The sequence below is a fragment of the Lepidochelys kempii genome, chromosome 10 (genome assembly GCF_965140265.1).
Source record: "Lepidochelys kempii isolate rLepKem1 chromosome 10, rLepKem1.hap2, whole genome shotgun sequence".
NCBI lineage: Eukaryota > Metazoa > Chordata > Testudines > Cheloniidae > Lepidochelys > Lepidochelys kempii.
The window spans coordinates 63,417,044-63,433,177 of NC_133265.1; the positions used below are offsets into that span (position 1 = coordinate 63,417,044).

General features: G+C 38.1%; 1 protein-coding gene across 10 annotated transcripts in view; it reads right to left on the reverse strand.

The window, feature by feature from the left end:
* Positions 1–16,134, reverse strand: part of DMXL2 (Dmx like 2) — a 105,304-nt gene that overhangs the window by 28,236 nt on the left and 60,934 nt on the right. For 6 of the 10 annotated variants that reach the window (XM_073303878.1, XM_073303879.1, XM_073303877.1 and 3 more), the window contains 8 exons: positions 11,437–11,534; positions 9,470–9,635; positions 8,626–8,890; positions 6,220–7,328; positions 5,440–5,631; positions 3,665–3,741; positions 2,668–2,798; positions 1,123–1,371 (listed from right to left, as the gene is read on the reverse strand). In XM_073303878.1, the coding sequence (XP_073159979.1) occupies positions 1,123–1,371; positions 2,668–2,798; positions 3,665–3,741; positions 5,440–5,631; positions 6,220–7,328; positions 8,626–8,890; positions 9,470–9,635; positions 11,437–11,534 (2,287 nt within the window). Of the gene's footprint in view, positions 1–1,122; positions 1,372–2,186; positions 2,557–2,667; positions 2,820–3,664; positions 3,742–5,439; positions 5,632–6,219; positions 7,329–8,625; positions 8,891–9,469; positions 9,636–11,436; positions 11,535–16,134 lie in introns of those variants that run through there. The other 4 variants (XR_012154000.1, XM_073303880.1, XM_073303884.1 and 1 more) reach the window with 4 other exon arrangements.

The following is a 16,134-nucleotide window of genomic DNA, read 5'->3' on the forward strand; positions in this document are numbered from 1 at the left end:
TGTCACTTTGGATGGGCTATCACCTGCAGGAGAGTGAATTTGTGTGTGGGGGGGTGGAGGGTGAGAAAACCTGGATTTGTGCTGGAAATGGCCCAACTTGATGATCACTTTAGATAAGCTATTACCAGCAGGACAGTGGGGTGGGAGGAGGTATTGTTTCATATTCTCTGTGTGTATATAAAGTCTGCTGCAGTTTCCACGGTATGCATCCGATGAAGTGAGCTGTAGCTCACGAAAGCTCATGCTCAAATAAATTGGTTAGTCTCTAAGGTGCCACAAGTACTCCTTTTCTTGTTTCAGTATGTTCAGTTTTAAATCAATGATCAGGTGTCCTTACTTAAGCCAAGCAGACACTCAAATCTCATATGTAATAGCTAGAAAACTGAACAGACTAGGACACACACCTGATGACCAGTAATGATGGTAAACAGAGCTGCAGATACTGGCGAGCCTTTAACATGCTCTGGACTAGCAGTGATAACTGGCTGAAAACCATTAGCCACGAATGACTTTTCCCTAGAAGGCTGTATTAGGAGTCCTGTAAGTTTATAGATAAAATCAGCTAGAAGAGTTAAAATTAAGTTTTGGGAGATTTGAAACCCTGTCTCATCAAACTTACCATTTTTCATGCAGACACAAAAGGATAACAAATATGCCAGAGAGCAGTAAAGAGTTTAGACTTTACTATGCCAATTGCTCAACTGCTTTTTTCATTAAGTCAATAACTCTAATATTTGTATCATATTTAACGACCCACAATGTGCTATGTGGAATATATGAAGACAATGCCGACCTCTAAGAGCTAACCATCTTTTTTCCCCCCTCTTCTAAATTAAATAATCTTGGCTAAAAGTTGTATTCTTGCCAATCCATACTGATCAAGAATTCTAAGATTCCCATTAATTCCTTCAGTATGATTATGCAAGTCCTAAAAATACCTTTACCCTGGGAGGAGGTTAAGAACTGATGATATCAGACACATACTATCAAACATGATGAATTTAAAAGTTTATTTTTAAACAATATTCCTGAACCTAAAAGAAGGAAATTAAATTCTTCTCTTTCCCCAAAATTATACAAATGCACATTATTGGTCTGAAATTGAATCAACACAAAAAGTACCTGGAATATTTTCAGATTGTCTTCGGGGTTTCACAACAAGTTTCACTCCTCCCCCAAAGACAGCAGCCCACATTCGACCGTTCAGGGGATGGGCTGCTAGCCGAAACAATTCATTGCAAGAATTAGTAGCAAGGGCATGTATCAGGAGACTTAGGTAAACAGCTACAACGGCTTCACAGAGTAAAATGTTTAACTTTGGTTGGTCCTCATCCTGGGCTGAATTTAAGAGATTTATAAGTGAGCTCACACCTGCAAGAATAAAAAAGAAAAGATGTAACTTTAAGAAGTTTGCAGAAGTACGAAAAGCATTTTTCTTATATTCATTTCATAAACAAAGAATTCTATGAGTGGCCATTTAGTACTTTGATCTAAATTAAGTTTATTACCCTTATTTCTGAATAGATTATAAAATTTGTTTCTTGATGATTTTCCTTTCCAAGACAGACCTTTTCCTGAAAGCATTCTCTGTCTCAGGTGTGTGGCTGAATGGGTCTTGCTCAGATGTTCAGGATGTGAGGTCAGGAAGAAATCTTCTCCCAGGCCAGTGTGGCACTGACCCTGGGTTTTTTTTCATCTTCCTCTGTAGCATGTGTCTGTGGGTCACTTGCCAGGATTATCTGTGTATATCTCACTTAAGCATATCTCTGCTATTGCAGGGGCCTTGGGCACTGGTGCATCCCGGTCCCTCCTCTCTGCTTGTGGCAGATAATGATCTAATCTCCAGTGGGCTGTAATACTTTGATCTAATTTAATTTTTTGGGTTTAGTGTGTGGGTGCTGGATGGTGTTGGTGGCCTGTGATATACAAGAGGTCAGACTAGATGGATCTGGTGGTCCCTTCTGGCCTTAAACGGTCTGGCACTCTAACGCCATCTGAGACTTTTTTGTAACTGTACCTCTTTTCCTGCAGTTACTACAGGCAGTTCAGATTTATCCATGAGGCTCTAGGAGTAGGTCTCATCTCCTTTACTCTTGCACCATATGAGTATTTCCAAAATTGTTTGTAAACACCTAATTCTTATTAGATTAATTATAATGCCTTGTGCAACTTTACAAAATACATACCTAAAACCTGAGGCGGCCATGGCCAAAATACTTGAAGAACTTCTCTTGGATGGGATAGATTAGGGGAATGGTCATTCCCAGAAAAGAAATAATCAGGTAATCAAGTGTACATTCTGGATCCTGATCTTTCTCTCATTAAAGATATCTGGGGCACGGTGAGCATCTCTCTGTTCGAATAGGTGAGCCATAAGTTAAATGCTAATGGAGTTCACCCAAGATTTAAAAAGAAGCAAGAATGCAAAATAGATTTTTCTATAAGGGAAGCATATCTGATAATATCTGCATCTTCAGCTGACTAATGTATGCTATCAATATTCTTGTTGGCTTGAACATTAAGCCCGGTGCGCATTTGTAGATGTCACTGCATGTTCTGAGTCACAAGAAAAAAATCAAGAAATTAAGTGAGAAACAGATTGTGTGGGGACATCTGAAAAAGTGTTCTTGGCATGCTGTTGTGAAAAATAACTTAGTTTTTTCTCACCAGGCCATTGAGCAGGAGTTGAATTTGGTGTTGCATGTTCTTCAATGCTTTCTGTCCTCAGCCTGCGTCGATCACTCAAAAGCAGTCCTTGATAAACCATTCCTGTAAACTGATTTGTTTCCGTTTGACTGCTAAACACAAATCAATTTTTTCTAATGAGAAAGGATTTTAGAATATTCTTGTAATGAAGTATAGTATATATGGCAAGTTATTTTCATTTGAGTCTTTAATTTTTCAGAAAATACATTTGAAATTCTGTATAGCATGTAGGAGCGGTTTTAGAAAAGTCATTATATTTTTACAATGTAAAAAAACTTTTAGTGCTAAAAATCTTAGTCTGCATGCAATGTTTTACATTCCAGTCTGTCTGTTTTTGGGCAAGAGAAAAAGATTCACTTTCAAAGATTTTAGTAATCAGAAAATGTGTTGTGAAAATTGCAAAATGCCCTCACATCTGTAGGTGTATTTATTCTCTAATCTTTTCAGAGATGGCCATATAACTATCTATCTGAAACTTGCTCATCTGTCAGGTACAAGAAGAAATTGCTCCTATATATCAATGTGTCCACTGTGGAAAATTGCCTTTTTAGTGTTTTCCTTCTAATAGAGCCTCACAGAGCCTCAATCATAGATTGAGTAACTAGAGATTTTTATTTTTTATTCTGTGCCATAAAATCTACTAAACAATTTTTGGTATTAAATTTAATTCATGTAGAACTGTCTGGGCAAATGGAAGGCACCCATATAGTTTTTGAAAATGTTACGAGAACATAACTGTAGCTTCATTCACATCACAATTTCTTCATAGTGCATTAATTGCACTATATACATGAGTGCACATTGAACTTAGGCCTGGCTGTGTATACACACAAGTATACATGTGCTTATTTCAAAATGTTAGTTCTTTATGCATTTATTTACAAATGTGAAAGTTTACTCTTACATGAAAACCAAACATACATTTTAAACGTAACTGTAAGAAGAGCTCAATTTTTACCTGTAGCTGTGGCTGTCACATAAAGCTTGGTAAATAGACGCAGAAAGTGAAGCTGCTAATGAATGAAGTGTATGCACCTAAAAAAAACCAGCCAATATTAAATTTTATATGAAAAGTTGTAGGAAATTGCAATTTTTTCTTAAAATCACAGTGAACTAATTGAGACTGACTAATGAGAAAATCTGAATGTTAAACACAAATTTTGAGTTAACTAGTTATACTTCACATGAAGAAAGGAATTGTTAGTTGTGATTTTATTTTATTCATTCTCCCCAACGTGCCTAAGACTGATGTTGTAATTAAATAAATGTCAAAATAATTTAGATTACACTGAAATAGAATTACCACCATCAGTGAGTGCAAAGTAAATAACTGCAATTTTCTGTTATGCAATATCCTGACCATTCTGATTGGTTCTAGGCTTCTGATCTAGATCAATGATATACAGTTATTTCTCAATATCTGTAAAATAAATCCCTATACTCTGACTGGCTAGTAATAGCCGTTAGCCAAGAGTACAAAGAGCTGTATAATCACTGTATGGCTATTTTGCAATTCTGCAATAACTGTACTGTGTGTATATGTACATCTGTACTCTCACAACTACAATCACCCTTCTCTAAGTTTTCTTGCCTAATTTTCTAGCCGTCTGCCAGCAAGGACAATACTTTGGCTTCTCGTTGCCATTAGTGGAGGCAAAAATCTTCCAATATTTACATAAAAGAATTAAAAATGGAGTCCAAAAAGCAAAGAAAATGGTGCTGTTAAAGCGCTGGAGGTTTTATTTTATTTAAAAAACCTTTAACTTATTTCCATCTCCCCTTCCATCATTCCTCTTGCCCTCAGAATAACCGTTATACTATTGGTTGGAAAATACCATCTTTCCTTTTTCAATTCAGTTTTGAAATAAAATGCATGCAAAAACATCAGTTATTATCGGGGAAAAGACTGGCTGAGCTGTAGTGCAGAAAGGAAGACATGAGGAAGGGAGCTAAACGGAGAGAAAGGAGGAAAATGATGGAGAGAATGAGAGATGATCGGCTGGAGAGGGAAATGCCAGAAAAGTGTTTTTTTTTTTAAATGGTCTTTCAACAATTTGACAACCCATTCGATTTTCCAGTGTTTTATTTTTTTTCATTTAAATGTCAATATTGAATTAAAATTTGCAGTATAAAAATCTGAAAGTAACTCCTGTTAACTCACCAGTAAACCACGTCTTTGTCTATTAAACACTTTGGGACTTTTGTCATCTGTGTTTACTTACTCTGAACACATTGGCCTTTAGCTTCAGAGTTTCTTCAGCTCAGAATATGGGGCCAGATTTTCAGTGTGTGTAAATCAACAATTCAATTTATGGCAATTTTATCAGGCCCAGGGTTTATACCTGAGCTAAGAGGATGCACTTTCAAGTCAGAATACATTTTAAGACCGACTACACTATATAATTGTCATTTAATTCCACCCCAGGCATTGTTGGTGGTCAGTTCTGCAACAAGTTATTTTATTGATCAACATAAACACTGGGATTAAATGATGTAGCAAAGGTCCAGATTTAGGATTGGCTTTTTGGTCACTCATGCTTTGGGTTAAAAGGCTTTTGCACTAGTGAATGGATGGGAGGGAAACAGCCAAGTGTCAAGATATCAACATTTACCCAGATTACAGGAGAACAAATATATCGCCACAAAGTTTAAAAGTGAGTTTGATTTTTCTTGAGTCCACCTGTATTATTCAACTTAAGAGTCATCACTTATGAGTAACGTCTTTTGTCTTACCTTTACATCTTCGACATTAGGATGGGGTGGAAATTTCATCTGCACTATGGTGTAAAGAATGTCATGGATGTGGTTATTTAAGTACAGCACAGGGTTAGCTATTACAGTTTTTGTTGAAGCAATACTTGCAGAAAGCAGTGGTAGCGTTGTGGGTAATGGAAGGGGAGACTGAAGTTGCTTTACTGTAGTTTCCTGTTTAAAAGAAAATACAGTAGGTAAAATGGTCACATAGCTGAGAACACAAATCAAGCCCAATCACTTGTCTCATGGCATTATTTGCAAGAGTTGGGGGTATTAGATCTTTCCAAATTCCAACTGAAACCACATAGGTGGACAAAATGTAATTACCAAAACTGGAATGTGCATAGAATACTGAGTCTTAACACTTGGATACCAGCTTAAATGCTATGCTGGTAGGTGCCTTAGTACACTCTAAACTTGAAAATAATGAAACAGGATCTTTAATAATCATAGATGGCCAGGATCCAGATTTAAGATTTATGCAAAAGCAGCAACCCAAAATACCAGACTGTGCCCCCTAATTCCACCTGAGAAGTTAGAACTTTAGTCTTAGAGAGAAGAGTACCATGTACTGACTTACCAACCCGACTGCAGTACCCTAGAAATGTCGCATCTAAGTACTACCCTGGCCCGACCTTGTTAGGGTGAGTGATTTGACAAAAATCAGTCTGATAAGCTGGGGTTGCAAGACTACTAAAATTCCTAAACTACTTAAAATGAACTAATCTCAATTTAAAGTCATTTAAAAGATTGTCTTACCTGCTGAGACTCTTGCAACAAAAACTTGAGCTCCATTCTTACAGATGCTAGACCACCACCTTGTGCCCCATGAAGGCTACAGTAACTTAGGAAAACTCTCAGGAGAGCTTGATTCTTTTGCAGCCACCACTTTCGTCTTTCAGCATGCTCTCGTTTTGCCTGCAACCTACGTCTTTCTATCTGGTGACGTTCATATGAGCCAATATCTGGCTTATCCACAATTTCTTCATGATCAAGTCTGTCACCATCTACTTTAGTATACGTTTCACAATAGTCTTTGCTACCTGCTTCATGGTTACATATTTCATGCATAGCAGCAATTTCTTTTTCCAGCCAATTGTACAGTTGAAATCTAAGCTTCCCTCCGTCTACCTCATACCCTGTAGCCAAAGTCCTCAGTTCGGTCATTAGGATCTTCAAACAGGCTCTGAACTTCAGTTGTTCGGCAATTACATCAACCTCAGTGTCACCTGCATCAAAGTCCTCCCCTTGAGGTGTCTGCAGTACATTAGTGTGTGCACTCTTCTCATCTAGTTTTCCATTTTTAGAGTCCAATTTTGAACCTTTCATTGTTAAACCAACATCATCTTTCTCTTCCCCTGAGCCATCTTTGTCTTCACCCCAGTCAAGAGTAAGAGACTCCTCATCGAATTTTACTGCTGGCTGACTCCAATCAAATTGTGCTGAAGAACCAGTGCTACTTTCCAAGGCAGATGAAGCTGAAAATGGCTTTGACCAGTCTATATTACTACTTTCAGCACCATCACTCTCAGTGTTTGACTCTAGAATCACATCAGTTTTTCTAGTAGGACTTGAACTGGATTGATCTCTCTCGGTAGAAATGCTGGACTTTGTACTTATTTTTGGAATTTTGGAAAGAACTTCAAGAGCTAAAACAGGGCATCCCACTTTAAAATGAGCATTTGCAGTGGTGAAGAATAATTTTCTCTCTATAAGATTAATTTTATCAACAAAACTTTTCTCAGTTTTTATGCCTAAAGTAGCCAGAGTCCCTTCTGGTGAGCTGAAATATCTTCGGATGAGCAAAGGGTGGGTCCGAAGGTAGTTGTAAAAACTAAACACCACAGGATTGCAGGACTTGATGATAACTAGAGGAATTAAACAAATATGACTTCTACTGAAACATATCTACAAATGAGTATTATTTTAAGGTTGTTTTGCACCCCTGCAATTGCCACTTTATAAAACCTTACGAAAACAGTCTAGCATATTTGTAAATATAAAAAGTAATCACATCCCACAAGAAAAGTGATAACATGAACTCATTATGGAAAGAATAAAAAGTTGTCAGATACTGGCCTCTGTTTCTTCTGCTTTATGGCACTTAGGCAACTCAAATAGAGGAAAGCTGGCTTGGCTACAGAAACAGCTGCCTGAAGGTTACTATAGCTGGGCACAAATTAGAGCAGTCTCAAGGATGCTCTAACCAGCAATGTAGATTGAACCTGTCCCCAGGATAAGGGTAGGGGATGTAAAGTGTCACCTTTGTTTCCACCCTTTCTGGTCTTACAAAGATTGCCTGGTGGATCCTAGGAATGAGCCCAATGTTTACTGACAAAAAAAAAAATTGTAAATTGAGTTATATATGTTAGTTACTCTTTTAAAAAAAAAATCAGCTTTCTTGTATTAAAAAGTGTGAATATTCCACTCCCTAAGCAACATGAGTTACATCGACATAGCACTGTACACACAAAGGCCTATGTTGGCGGGAGAGGTGGTATTTTTTTTTTTTTATGCTGACAGGAAATCTCTCTCCCATTGGTATAGAGCCACTTCACTGGACACACTGTAGCAGTACAGCTGTGCCACTGCAGCGCTGTCCGTGAGATGTGGCCTAAAGGTTCAGTTCTGCAGAGATCCAGAACAGTAGTGCTCAGGTTGGGGAAACGGGATGCTGTACCCTGGAGGTCCAGCCAAAAGGTGGGTGAATCTCAGGATTCCATTCTGATTAGTGCAGGTGTAGGCCTATCACTTGAAGGAAGTGCCCACAGAGAGACAGAGATCACAGGTATCACTCATTCATGAACCGCAACAAGAAGCATTTGTAAAAATGAAATAATTATACTCTAATAAGCTTATGGTAACAGTATACTGTAGCTATTGCACACTTCATATAACTACAACACAATGGAGAATTAAGCAGATTTTTAACAGATACTAGCTTCTGTTTGTTGAAACCTTTTGTAAAGGTTTCTAACTGAGAATTATTGCATTAATGAATTACAACGACAGTACCAGCTACTTTAACTATTTTTGCTGCCTTTTTCATATTTAAGGATCTGTTTTTACTTCTAAATGCTTAATTATTATATTTAATTATGGAAAGATCTATAAATCCTAATGCTAAAATATATCTGAAAATTACAACACTGATATTTCCCCTACCTGGATTTTCATCATCTTCCTTAGGTGTTTGTTCCAATAAAGTGTCAAGTGCTCTAGTGTAGTTTTTCATTATCCAGTAGGCAAGACTTCGCAGGAAGGGATCAGGATGCAATTTAGTACATCTGAATCCAGTTCCATCTTTCTGGCAACCCAAAATTTTTTCATAAAGAATGGATGTATAAGTGAGGGAGGTCTCAAATTCTGATTCATATAAACGAGCAATAACAATGGCCAGCTGAATATCTTCCATTTTTTCAAGACACACCTGTGGCATAAAGCATGACAAGCAAGCTGCTGGATTAGGAAAGCCTCTCTCTCAAAGAATGAATGAATTAAATAACCACCCACATTTAGAATAAAGAGTAATTTTCCCATCATGTAAAAAGTTTAAAAGGTACATCAAATTTTGGGGTCAGAAACCTGTATCCAAATATATTTTCTCCCTCTGTTTGGTTAGGGATGTGCTGATTTTTTTTTCAGATTTTTATAAAATTCTGGTTTATTTAGTAGTGTATCAATGTATCAATAATCTAATAGAAGATTTTTTTTCTTCAGGCTTACGCACAAATTTTCAGCCTTAATTACATGAACATTAGTTTTTTGGAGGTTTTTTGGTACTGAACCGTATGAAGAATTATATCTGATATCATGTAATAAAGACTCCTGTAATATGCACACACACACACACACACAGAGGCAGCAATAACGTTGCATAACCCTGACTTTTCATTGCTCCACTGTACAATTTTCTTTGCCACAGCTTTTGTGAAATGATTAACAAACAACAATGTTCATCAGTGTAATTCTCAAGTTCAGTTCTGAAACTCCACAGTACTTTATATACCTCTATAGCATCTTTCAGGGAACCAGCTAGTAAGAAAAAAGCAGCAGACTGTTCAAAGCGTTGTTTTCCCAACAAAGCAAAAGCATTTTTCAAAGCTGCTTTGCGCCACCTATCTTCACTGAAATTGTGGCTGAAAAATGTGGTCATCTTTTCATCATACTGAGACCTGTGTTAAAAAAAAACAAACAAAAAACTCAACACAGAGTACTTAGTTATAACTTAAATTTTGGGCTGTCAAGTGATTACAAAAATTAATCATGATTAATCGCGCTGTTAACAATAGAATACCATTTTATTTTAAATATTTTTGGATGTTTCCAAATTTTCAAATATACTGATTTCAATTACTATACAGAATACAAAGTAAAGTGCTCAATTTATATTTTTTATTACAATACTTGCATTGTAAAAAACAAAATAGTATTTTTCAATTCACCTCATTACAAGTACTGTAGTGCAATCTCTTTATCATGAAAGTTGAACTGACAAATGTAGAATTGTGTACAAAAAACTGTATTCAAAAATAAAACTATGTAAAACTTTAGAGTCTACAAGTCCACTCAGCCCTTCCTCTTGGTCAGCCAATTGCTCAGACAAACAAGGTTGGTACAATTTGCAGGAGATAATGCTGCCTGCTTCTCGTTTACAATGTCACCTGAAAGTGAGAACAGGTGTTTGCATGGAACTGTTGTAGCTGCCATTACAAGATATTTACGTGCCAGATGCACTAAAAATTCATAAGTCCCTTCATGCTTCAACCACCATTCCAGAGGACATGCATCCATGCTGCCTATAGGTTCTGCTCGATAACTATCCAAAGCAGCGCGGACTGACACATGTTCATTTTCATCATCTGAGTCAGACACCACCAGCAGAAGACTGATTTTCTTTTTTGGTGGTTTGGGCTCTGTAGTTTCCACATCACAGTGTTGCTCTTAAGACTTCGAAAAGCATGCTCCACACCTCGTCCCTCTCAGATTTTGGACGGCACTTCAAATTCTTAAAACCTTGGGTCGAGTGCTGTAGCTATTTTTAGAAATCTCACATCGTACCTTCTTTGCATTTTGTCAAATCTACTGTGAAAGTGTTCTTAAAATGAACATGTGCTGGATCACCATCTGAGGCCACTATAACTTGAAATATATGCAGAATGCGGGTAAAACAGAGCAGGAGACATACAATTCTTCCCACAAGGAGTACAGTCACAAATTTAATTGACACATTTTTTTAAAACAGGCATCATCAGCATGGAAGCATGTCCTCTGAAATGGTGGCCAAAGCATGAAGGGGCATACAAATGTTTAGCACATCTGGCTTGTAAATACCTTGCAACGCCGGCTGCAAAAGTGCCATGCGAACAACTGTTTTCACTTTCAGGTGACACTGTAAATAAGAAGCAGGCAGCAGTATCCCCTGTCAATGTAAACAAACTTGTTTGTCTTTGATTGGCAGAATAAGACATAGGACTTAATGGACTTGTAGAAGCTAAAGTTTTACATAGTTTTGGTTTTGAGTGCAGTTATGTAACCAAAAAAAATCTGCATTTGTAAGTTATACTTTCATGATAGAGATTGTACTTCAGTACTTGTATGAGGTGAACTGAAAAATACTATTTTTTTGTTTATCATTTGTACAGTGCATATATTTGTAATCTAATAATATAAAGTCATCACGGTGCACTTTGTATTCTGTGTTGTAATTGAAATCAATATTGAAAAATGTAAAGAACATCCAAAAATATTTAATAAATTTCAAAAGGTATTCTATTATTTAAGTGCGATTAATCATGATTAATTTTTTGAGTTAATCGTGTGAGTTAACTGCAATTAACTGACAACCCTACTTAAATTATATCTTTTAATCTTTTGATTCAAGATAAGTTGAAATAATAAGTTGAAAAAGAGTTCTTCTTTACACTATTAGTTTTATTCTTACTACTTTTAAAGTCAAAGGCTAACGGAACTCACCTAAACAGACCCCACACCACTGCTTTTTTCTTCATAGCAAGGTAAAAAATTGCAGCATCCAAGGCATCATTGTTCCTTTGAAATGAAGCTTTTGCAACCTACAGTAGCAAATGGAGAGCGAACAGAATTATTGCAAAAAAGCTGCCTTCAGTTAAAAAATACACAAACTCTGCTGGAAAGGACAGCATGGAGAGAGTGTGTGTGTGTGTGTTTGTTTCTATAAAGCTATAAAAGTGCCTTCTGAATATTTTGCAGAAGACACTATTTATACAGTTTGGGAGCAGATAACACTGTAAATGTTAGTTTTTCTTAAGGCCTTTGGAAAATATAATACTGATGCATATATTTAAAAACATAATGGGAAGTTACAGAAAGGCAAATAAAAATCTTTCATCCCTCAATCCTGATGAGATACTTTTCATTTGGCAATTCATGCTGTGGTATCCTCTTCCATTGAGGATAACTCTCTGAGGGAGGGAACTCCAGTTATTAGGAAGAAACGATTAGTAATGGATGATTCTATCACTAGAATCATTTGCGATGATTTGCGATGACCAGGAGATGGTTTGCGATGATGGTTTGCGATGACCAGGAGAACTGCATGGTGACTTGCCTGCCTGGTGTAAAGGTTGCAGTTATCTTGAGACAGCTAGGAGACGGTGGTCGTGGTATATGTAGGTACCAGTGACATAGGGAAGGATAGGAGAGAGGTCCTGGAGGCCAAATTTAGGCTGCAAGGTAAGAGATTGAAGTCCAGGACCTTTATCGGAGCATTCTATGAAATGCTTCCAGTTCCACATACAGGGCCAGTTAGACATGCAGAACTGCAGGGTCTTAATGTGTGGATGAGACGATGGTGTAGGGGGGAGGGGTTTAGATTTATTAGGAACTGGGGAAACTTTTGGGAAAGTGGGAGCCTATATAGGAAGGATGGGCTCCACCTAAACCAAAATGGAACCAGATTTCTGGCACTTTAAAAACTGCTCTATGACCTTTTAAATTTTAACTAAGGGCTGGGGGAAAGCCGACAGGTGCAGAGGAGCATGTGGTTTGGACAGAGATATCCCTTAGGGGAGGATCTATTAATGGAGATTCTCTATGTCATAGTAAGGAGGAGAAGATGGAAGATGATAAAATACAGGTAGTATCTGATGAGAAACAGTCAGAAAAAAAGTCCCATTCAATTACATCATGTAATGGCAGACAGCTTAAAAAGTGACAAGCTTTTAAAGTGCTTAAATACAAATTCTAGAAGTCTAAATAATAAGATGGGTGAACAAGAGTGCCTTGTATTAAATATAACAGGCATCACAGAAATTTGGTGAATGAGGATAATCAATGCGACACAGTACTACCAAGCTACAAAATATATCGGAAGGACAGAACAGGTTGTGCTGGTGTGTGAGTGGCACTCTATGTGAAAGAAAGAGTAGACTCAAATGCAGTAAAAATCTTAAATGAACCAAACTGTACCACAGAATCTCTATGAATAGTAATTTCATGCTTGAATAATAAAAATATAGCAGTAGGGATATATTAGTGACCACCTGACAAGGATGGTGATACTGTGAAATGCTCAGGAAGATTAGAGAGGCTATAAAAATAAAAAACTCAGTAATAATGGGGGATTTCAACTATCCCTATATTGACTGTGTACATGTCACCTCAGGACGGGATACAGAGATAAAGGTTCTTGACACCTTAAATGACTGCTTCTTGGAGCAGCTAGTTCTGAAACGCACAAGAGGAGAGGCAATTCTTGATTTGGTCCTAAGTGGAGCACAGGATCAGGTCCAAGAGGTGAATATAGCTGGACCACTTGGTAATAGTGACCATAATATAATTAAATTTAACATCCCTGTGGTGGGGAAAACACTACAGTAGCCCAACTCTGTAGCATTTAATTGCAGAAAGGGGGACTACACAAATATGAGATAGTTAGTGAAACAGAAATCAAAAGATACAGTGCCGAAAGTGAAATCCCTGAAAGCTGCATGGAAACTTTTTAAAGACCCCATAATAGAGGCTCAACTTAAACATATAACCCAATTAAAAAACATAGTAAGAGAACCAAAAAAGTGCCACCGTGGCTAAACAACAAAGTAAAAGAAGCAGTGAGAGGCAAAAAGGCATCCTTTAAAAAGTAGAAGATAAATCCTAGTGAGGAAAATAGAAAGGAGCATAAACTGGCAAATGAAGTGTAAAAATATAATTAGGAAAGCCAAAAAAGAATTTGAAGAACAGCTAGCCAAAGACAAAAATAAATTGCTATTACTTTGGAAAGCAGGAAGCCTGCTAAACAACCAGCGGGGCCACTAGACGATCAAGATGCTAAAGGAGCACTCAAGGACAATAAGGCCATTGCAGAGAAACTAAATGAATTCTCTGCATCGGTCTCCATGGCTGAGGATGTGAGGGAGATTCCCAAAGCTGAGCCATTGTTTTTAGGTGACAAATCTGAGGTAAAAGAACAGGAGAACTTGTGGCACCTTAGAGATTAACAAATTTATTTGAGCATAAGCTTGCGTGGGCTAAAACCTATTTCATCGGGTGCACGCAGTGGAAAATACAGTAGGAAGAGATATATATATATATATATATACACACACACACATACACACACACAGAGAACATGAAACAATGGGTGTTATCATACACACTGTAACAGGAGTCATCAGTTAAGGAGTCATCAGTGAGCTATTACCAGCAGGAGAGAAGAAAAAACCTTTTGTAGTAATAATCAATGCTTCCTCAGCTCTCGTCCCCTAATGCCCCTACTCGCACTACATTGATGACATCTGCATCATCTGGACCCATGGAAAAGAAGCCCTTGAGGAATTCCATCATGATTTCAACAATTTCCATCCCACCATCAACCTCAGCCTGGTCCAGTCCACACAAGAGATCCACTTCCTGGACACTACAGTGCTAATAAGTGATGGTCACATAACCACCACCCTATACCGGAAACCTGCTGACCGCTATGCTTACCTACATGCCTCTAGCTTTCATCCAGACCACATCACACGATCCATTGTCTACAGCCAAGCTCTACGATAAAATCACATTTGCTCCAACCCCTCAGACAGAGGCAAACACCTACAAGATCTCTATCAAGCACTCTTACAATCCTAGCTGCTGAAGCGAAGAAACAGATGGACAGAGCTAGGAGAGTGCCCAGAAGTCACCTACTACAGGACAGGCCCAATGAAGAAAGTAACAGAACGCCACTAGCCATCACCTTCAGCCCCCAACTAAAACCTCTCCAGCGCATCATCAAGGATCTACAACCTATCCTGAAGTACGACCCATCACACGCTCAGATCTTGGGAGACAGGCCAGTCCTTGCCTACAGATAGCCCCCCAGCCTGAAGCAAATACTCACTAGCAACCACATACCACACAACAGAACCACTTAACCCAGGAACCTATCCTTGCAACAAAGCCCGTTACCAACTGTGCCCACTCATCTATTCAGGGGACACCATCATAGGGCTTAATCACATCAGCCACGCTATCAGAGGCTCGTTCACCTGCACATCTACCAATGTGATATATGCCATGTGCCAGCAATGCCCCTCTGCCACGCACATTGGCCAAACTGGATAGTCTACGTAAAAGAATAAATGGACACAAATCAGACGTCAAGAATTATAACATTCAAAAACCAGTTGGAAAACACTTTTATCTCCCTGGTCACTCGATTACAGACCTAAAAGTCACAATATTACAACAAAAAAAGTCTAAAACAGACTCCAGCGAGAGACTGCTGAATTGGAATTAATTTGCAACTGGACACCATTAAATTAGGCTTGAATAAAGACTGGGAGTGGATGCGTCATTACACAAAGTAAAACTATTTCCCCATGTTTATTTCCCCCCCTACCGTTCCTCACACGTTCTTGTCAACTGCTGGAAATGACCCATCTTGATTATCACTACAAAAGGGTTTTTTCCTCTCCTGCTGGTAATAGCTCACCTTACCTGATCATCTCCCCACTGTATTTTCCACTGCGTGCATCCAATGAAGTGAGCTGTAGCTCACGAAAGCTTATGCTCAAATAAATTCGTTGGTCTCTAAGGTGCCACAAGTACTCCTGTTCTTTTTGCTGATACAGCCTAACATGGCTGCTACTCTGAAATCTGAGGAACTGTCCCAGATTGAGGTGTCATTAGAGGAGGTTTTGGAACAAACTGATAAACTAAACAGTAATAAATCACCAGTACCAGATGGTATTCACCCAAGAGTCCTGAAGGAACTCAAATGTGAAATTGCAGAACTACTAACTATAGTTTGTAACCTATCATTTAAATCAGCTTCTGTACCAAATGACTGGAGGATAGCTAATATGACACCAATTTTTAAAAAGGGCTCCATCGGTGATCCCTGCTATTACAGGCTGGTAAGCCTATCTTCAGTTAGGGGCAAACTGGTTGAAACTATAATAATGAACAAAACTGTCAGACCTTAGATGAACATAATTTGTTGGGGAAGAGTCAACATGGTTTTTGTAAAGGGAAATCCGGCTTCACGAATCTACTAGAATTCTTTGAAGGGTTCAACGAACATGTGGATAAGGGAGATCCAGTGGATATAGTGTAGTTAGATTTTCAGAAAGCATTTGACAAGCCTCATCAAAGGCTATTAAGCAAGGTAAGTTGTCATGGGATAAGAGAGTAGGTCCTCTTATGGATTGG